The 7392-nt window shown below is 35.9% G+C and overlaps 2 protein-coding genes and 1 long non-coding RNA gene across 4 annotated transcripts in view; all 3 read left to right on the top strand.

Moving 5' to 3' along the window:
- LOC108449166 overlaps window positions 1–913 on the top strand; it is a 5049-nt gene extending 4136 nt beyond the window's left edge. The window contains exons 2-4 of one of the 2 annotated variants that reach the window (XR_001865301.1): window positions 105–247; window positions 469–531; window positions 900–913. This is a non-coding gene — a long non-coding RNA (uncharacterized LOC108449166). Of the gene's footprint in view, window positions 1–104; window positions 248–468; window positions 532–842; window positions 862–899 lie in introns of those variants that run through there. The other variant, XR_001865302.1, reaches the window with a different exon arrangement.
- A 122-nt stretch (window positions 914–1035) lies between these two features.
- Window positions 1036–6619, top strand: CNGA1 (cyclic nucleotide gated channel alpha 1; the record flags this gene model as incomplete). Its single annotated transcript, XM_017744661.1, has 4 exons — window positions 1036–1130; window positions 2024–2131; window positions 2287–2393; window positions 3209–6619. Coding segments are annotated over 4 exons (1728 nt in total), but the record flags the coding sequence as incomplete, so codon positions are not given.
- Window positions 6620–7278: 659 nt separating this feature from the next.
- NFXL1 (nuclear transcription factor, X-box binding like 1) overlaps window positions 7279–7392 on the top strand; it is a 54672-nt gene continuing 54558 nt past the window's right edge. The window contains exon 1 of the mRNA XM_017744295.1: window positions 7279–7315. Within this exon, the coding sequence (XP_017599784.1) occupies window positions 7279–7315 (37 nt within the window). The remainder of the gene's footprint in view (window positions 7316–7392) is intronic.

The raw sequence follows: 7392 nt of genomic DNA, 5'->3' as shown, positions 1-7392 counted from the left end.
CCCCCCCCGCTAAAGGAAAGCAAGGATGTAAAGAAATCATTTTTAGGAAAAAAGACCCCCTACTTCTTCTACTTGCGAAATGACTTGATTTTTTTTTAATTCAGCTTTCTCCAATTATCCAAGTTAAGACAAACTTGACCATGAAGGTAGGAGTGATTGAGACCCATCATTCCCATACAATTGTTCCCAGTGTGGTAGTGCATGACACCAGTAAGGACCCTGGATTGATGCACAAAGGGGAAAACAGGTATGTCAAATATATTTAGCGTCAGTTTGGGGTTTTTTTACGTTTGATAATTTGCATAGGATTATCTAAGCACAGATACTTGCTATCATATAATTTTCTACACTCTTAGTAATAAACTAAGTTTTAAAGATTATAGTATATTGCTTATTGTAAATATTTAGGAGATTTTTTTTAAAATTTCAGCTGATATCATATAACTGTGTTGTTTCATTGTTCCCCAGGCAACAATATCTACCTGGAGTATTTGCATGCTACAATATTAACAATAATAGTAATAAAGATGAGTAAGTATCTTTGCCATTTGATAAAATAACAGTACTACAATTTTGATTGTTAAAGCAGAAATTAGTAATTATAATATATATCTAATAGTTTCTTTAGAAACAGTTATGTCATTCAGGTAAGCCCAAAAGAGACTGCATGTACATTTCAACTTCATGCACATCACTTATGATGATCATCCTCATTACCAAAGTTACTGATATTGTATCTATTAATTTAAAATAAAAGTAGTTCTAGGTGTATACAATAAGCAATAAGAAAAATAGCTTTTTGGAAGGTCAAACACCTAAGTATAATGTTATCTAATACATAGATGTTGAAGAAAGGGGATGTGCATCCCATGAGCCTGTCATATTTTTCTTTTTCTTAGAGAGGAGAAGAAAAGGAAAAAAGAAAAGAAGAGGTAAGATGAAGAGTAATAATACTACTATTTCTAAGATATTTAGGTTTTTTCTAAATATGTTTAACTTGGTCTTTAACAATGGAAATTATTTCTTAGCAAACCAGAAAAAAAAAAGGATGGAGAAAGACAAAAGAACAAAGAAAAAAAGGAGAAAAATAAAAATAAAGATAAATTGAAGAAGAAAGAAAATATAGAAGTGTAAGTATTTTTCATTTAGGTCCTGTTATGCTGTATAATAAAACTGCTTTTGACGTAAGAACAAATTCATTCACAGATGTCCTGTAAAGATGTTTATACTTTAGTGAACGACTGTACAGACTGCTGTTGCTCTCCCTAGAGTAGAGTTGTTTTGACTTAACTTCATATGTGGACAACAGAAACATGCATGCATGGAGGTGATCTGAAAACGTTAATCAAGATGTATCTGCTTTGGATTCTGATTATCTAATATTTCTTGGATAAAACACTGCAGCAAATGATGTGCCAGTATAAAGCAATCTCTGCCACACACAAAGGCACCTACAAGCGAGTAAACTCTTCTATGCTCTAAAAGTTGTCACTTTATATTCTGCTTGGTAAATTCATAATTTTCTGGCTAAGGAAGAGAAATTTAAAACAGTGCAGCAGAAACCTGTGTTGTATGATTTCCTATTCTTTGGTTTCTTTATGTAAACTATGCCAATGTTTTGTCTTCTTCAGGGCTAGACTTTTCCCAGTGAGAAAGGCATGATTCGTCTCATAATTTATAATTATTTAAAAATTAGAAGTCACATAATCTCTTTTTTTTTTAATGACAAAATCAGTTATCAGACAAAAGAGTTATTTGTGTAGAAAAATAAACTTTAAAATTACATGTGCCACTATAAAGTGAGACTGCCAAGCTAATTTTGCTCAGCAAAATTTAGATTCTAAAGTTTGCATCTCAAGTCACCAGCTTCATATTTCCATGCATTTGAGCAAGGAAGTTTAACTTTGATAAAGACCATTTATTTGACAGTAATAATTACTGGAATGCTTCATTCCTCAAAAATTGATATGTGTATTTCAAGTCTCTCATTAAATCTCTTTTTTTTCCCCTGCTTACCACTTAGGAAGAAGAAAGATATTTTCACCATTGATCCAGCAGGAAATATATATTACAACTGGTTGTTTTGCATCACAATGCCTGTCATGTACAACTGGACCATGATTATTGCTAGGTGATGTACTCTTTAATGTACACTATAATGACTACATAGAACTTCTGGAAAATCATAATATCCCTAAATAGATAAAAAAATTCTATTCATCACTGATTCGTGCAAGTATTTAATTTTTGTTTCATGGTAATTTACTTTTGTTTTTTCATATTTAGAGCCTGTTTTGATGAGCTTCAGCATGATTACTTAATGGCATGGTTTATTATTGATTATGTTTCTGATGCCATTTATGTTGCTGATATGTTTGTACGGACAAGGACAGGTAAATATACTCAATTAATTATTGCTTTTTATATATTTATGCCAGGTTTTTTGCAAATCAATATACTACTACTTCTCTTACCTGAATAGCCTTGATGAGGTGCAATAGTGAAAAAAGACATTGAGAGATTTCAGAAAGACTGCAGCCTCACTTTATAAGTAGGAGAAATTCTGATGTAATTCTGATGTATTACTCAAAGGGCACATAAAGTTTGAGATATGCAGGTACAAGCTGTTCTGCCTGCAGCTGACTCATCAAGACAAAATAAACATGTGGTGCAGCCAGGTGAGGATCGGGGGTTCTGAAAAAGCAGCACCTAAATCTGGTATGAAGGGGAGATTCAAGTATTTGCTTGATTTTCAAGACCATTGAGCAAGCAAGACATCCTATTAACTTCGACTGCCACTATTTATTTAAAAATATTATCCTAATGGAGTTATTAAGTAGATACACTCAATATAGAACTGAAATTCCTGTGTTAAAATTCTTTCCCCCATTAACCACCCTTCCTATAGCTTGTGGAGGTTTTTTTGGAGGGGAAGGTGGTTTTTTTCAGATGTTCACGATAGTTGAAAAGTGGAGGAAAAGAATCAGAACTAGAAATTTTTATCTTTCAAAGCTGTATAGTTTAGCTCAAGCTGAACCATGTAGCACTAAGCTATTTGAAAATAAGAGACTGAATATTAAAAAGTAAGAGAAGTTATGTTCCATATGGAATTTGCACCCAAAATATTTTTCAAAGTAGATTTGGACTGACATTAAACACAACACATTTGAACTTGTAGCATTTTTTATTATCTACAATTTTATTTTAGGTTACCTGGAGCAAGGTCTTCTGGTGAAAGAAGAACAAAAGCTACGAGAGAAATACAAGAAATCTTTTCAATTCAAACTAGATTTTCTGTCAATCGTACCAACTGATCTCTTATACTTTAAGTTAGGATTGAATTACCCAGAATTAAGAATAAACAGACTACTCAGAGTAGCTCGGATGTTTGAATTCTTCCAGAGAACAGAAACCAGGACAAACTACCCAAATATCTTCAGGATCTCTAACCTTGTCATGTACATTGTGATTATTATTCACTGGAATGCCTGTGTGTATTACTCGATCTCAAAAGCCATTGGATTTGGGGCTGACACATGGGTCTACCCCAACACCTCAGATCCTGAATTTGCCCGCCTGACTAGAAAATATGTCTACAGTCTCTACTGGTCAACACTGACCCTGACTACTATTGGTGAAACACCCCCTCCTGTAAGAGATTCTGAGTATTTCTTTGTGGTTGTTGACTTCTTGGTTGGAGTGCTGATTTTTGCTACCATTGTTGGTAACGTGGGCTCTATGATCTCCAACATGAATGCTGCCAGGGCAGAGTTTCAAGCAAGGATTGATGCTATCAAGCAGTACATGCACTTTCGGAATGTGAGTAAAGACATGGAAAAAAGAGTTATAAAGTGGTTTGACTACCTGTGGACAAACAAAAAGGCTGTGGATGAAAGGGAAGTCTTGAAGTATCTGCCAGATAAACTAAGAGCAGAGATTGCAATCAATGTTCACCTGGAAACGCTAAAAAAGGTTCGGATTTTTGCAGACTGTGAAGCTGGTCTGCTGGTTGAACTGGTTTTGAAACTCCAGCCCCAGGTATACAGTCCTGGAGATTATATTTGCAGAAAAGGAGATATTGGACGAGAGATGTACATTATCAAAGAAGGCAAGCTGGCAGTAGTTGCTGATGATGGAATCACCCAATTTGTGGTTCTAAGTGATGGCAGCTACTTTGGAGAAATCAGCATTCTCAATATCAAGGGTAGCAAAGCTGGCAATCGAAGAACAGCCAATATTAAAAGTATTGGATACTCGGACTTGTTTTGTCTGTCCAAAGACGATCTCATGGAGGCTTTAACAGAGTATCCAGATGCAAAGGCAATGCTGGAAGAAAAAGGCAAGCAAATCCTAATGAAAGATGGCTTGCTGGACATTGAAATTGCAAATTTAGGAAGTGATCCTAAAGATCTGGAAGAGAAGGTCGCCTACATGGAACGTGCTATGGACAGGTTACAAACAAAGTTTGCCAGGTTGTTGGCTGAGTATGAAGGTGCACAACAGAAACTGAAAAAAAGACTTACACAAATAGAGAAAATATTGAAGCCAGTTATAGAGGAAGAGTTTGCAGACTTAGAAGAAGCAGATCCATCCACAGATAAACCTGGATTGTCAAAAGCAGAATAAAAACAATGGAAGTTGCCAATAAGACTGAGGGTCAAATCCTGACTGGGGCTGAATACATTAATTTCTAATCTTTGTAGTACCTGGCTATTAATTACAAAGAATTATTTGTTGAGACAATGTCACTAATCTCCTACCAGCAGCATGTATTTGGCAGGTTTGGGGCAGAAAAAGAAGAATCAAGAAAGAGAATGGAAGATAACACTTTGCTCTTGCACAAACAGGTGGTATTATCTGCTAATGTGTTATGTACACTGTCATATACTGGCAAATATTGGAAGTTTTGCTGGCTGTTTTAAAATAATTTGTGTCTGCTTATGGAAAGAATGAAAGGTTTGGTAACAATTATATTATTTGAAGTCATTAGCCTTTATTTTAATATTAAATTTGTGTATAAATGAGCACATTTTAATATCTATCGATTAACATGAAATTAATTAAGTATGGGATATTAATGCAGATGAGAGTACTGAAGGCTGTAAGATGTGGAAAATACTATTACTTCACTGGGTCCACCTTGGCTGATTGCTTGAAATGTAAGTGGGCAGTTTGAAATGGTCCTTTTTTCAGGATAATACATGCAAAGGCTGGAATATAGAGAGGAGAAAATACAACTTTTTGCAAGCATCAATATGAAAGATATGGATGGCTCACAATCTAATGTTCTTTCCACAATAATAACAAAAAATATACAAATATACAAATAATACACCAATAAAAATATACAGTAAAGATTGTTCTGTTCCATGTAATCATGTGGCTGCTAACATGAACTATCAAGCTTTGAAGATTTGTAATTAAAAATGTTTATGTCCCTAATGTAACACTGGTTTATGCTGGCAGGGTGCAAGGGGAAGACATGACAGCAACAGGCTAAATTCTTCCTACTGGGTCTTCTGTAGATGCTGTTAGGGGAAGAATATGACTGAAGAGGCTGTTTTTTCCCACTGATAGAGTATTTCTTTCTTCATAACTACTTCTGGGATAGTAAAATCTACAGATTCATATCCATTTTTCAGCTGCTTTAAGATGTATTATCTCCTTGGATTTTCCCCTAATTTATATCTTTTTTTATTGGCAAAAAAATGGTTTGCTTAGTCGTGGACTCAGCTGGGTGTTTGCAGATGGGTATTTTCAGTAGAAGTTTATCACAGGCACATAACATTGGATAAGTTTAATGAAAGGGAGAGAAGAAAGGGACTGTAGTGAGAGAATGGGAAATTCTCTATTTAGGCAAATTTGATTATCCTGAGCAATTGAACTGCCACTCTTAAAAAATACATATGTACACGTTACTGTCAATAATATCTCTACACTTGCATTCTCCCCTTAATGAGATGGAGATAACATAAATTCGGTGACTTATAAAGTGCATTCCTTTCTGGCTGTTGTATTTTTTATAATGCTGATACTTTCCAGGATGCCTGAGATCTATAAACAACTCCTGATATACTGCAAGGATGAAATTTTATTAAGTACTTAATGCATAGGATATATACAGAACAACAAGGGTAAATATAAATACAAAATGGCTGTTCATGCCCTGTTGATCCTGTGTTTTGAATGACAAATGACTTAATTAGTTGATAAGGGGAAAGGGTATGCCATCCTGTCAGTAAAGATTCTATCCTTGTACACAGGAGGAAGGATTATTCTGGCATTTAGCTATATGGTGAGTGTTGAACTTTTCAATCAGCATTCTTCCAGCTCAGGTCTTGAATATAATTTGCAATCTGTATGCCAGCAGCAAACTATCCTATATGGCTAGTAGGCACTTAGGAAGCACTTTTTTCCTTTGTTGAAGTACTTAAGACTTTTTATTAGAGAAATGTATGAGATGATATTTTAATTTAAAAAGGCAGATATCTATTGTTAACAATTTTTTTTTTATTGATCCTTCAGCCTAAGACATGAATTGTATTCACTACCTGCCTCTTTCTTGAGAATAAAATATTCTTTGATTTTAACCACTTCAAAATAAAACAGAAAACCAGAATTGGCCTCCAGTGGTTTGCTTACTATTTTCAGACTATTTATGGCTGGAAATCTTGTATAACTTAACTTTTATGAGAAGGTATTTGCTGAAATGCAAAGTTTCCTCCTGGCACACGACATAATGTAAGTGCTATAAGGAAATGGCGATAAAATTAAAACTATTTCAACTTGCCTTTATTTGTTAGAACTTAGGAGGCACACAAGTTCCTCAATATATGTTTCTCTGTGCTAAAACTTTCTGGATGTACTTCAGTAAAGTTTCTAAACAGGCTTTGTGGTTTTTTACTCTCAATGCTCCAGGAGCTACGAAGTTATAGGAGTTACAGGAGCTATGAAGAAAATGTCTGCAAGAGCCGCATGCTGCTGGAGCGGCTGCCAGGAATTTACTCTAGAGACAAGGAGGCTCGGGGGGACCTTACCGCTCCCTACAAATACCCGAAGGGGGGCGGCAGTGAGCGGGGGCCGGTGTCTTCTCCTAAACAATAAGAGACAGGACGAGAAGAAATGGCCTCAAGTTGCGCCAGGAGAGGTTAGATTTGGGTATTAGGAAAAATTTCAACCGAAACGGTTGTCAAGCACTGGAGCAGGCTGCCCAGGGAAGGGGTGGAGACACCATCCCTTGAGGAATTTGAAAGCCGTATAGATGTGGCACTTGGGGACATGGTTCAATGGTGGACGTGGCAGCGCTGGGTTAACGGTTGGACTGGGTGATCCCACACCTTCTCCAAGCTGGAGCACTCCGTGACCCAGGCACAGAGCCACAGCCCCGGCTCC

The sequence above is a fragment of the Corvus brachyrhynchos genome, unplaced genomic scaffold, assembly GCF_000691975.1.
Source record: "Corvus brachyrhynchos isolate BGI_N302 unplaced genomic scaffold, ASM69197v1 scaffold17, whole genome shotgun sequence".
Classification (NCBI taxonomy): Eukaryota; Metazoa; Chordata; class Aves; order Passeriformes; family Corvidae; genus Corvus; species Corvus brachyrhynchos.
Note: the sequence above shows the minus strand (reverse complement) of the source record. Positions and strands in the feature narration are given on the sequence as shown.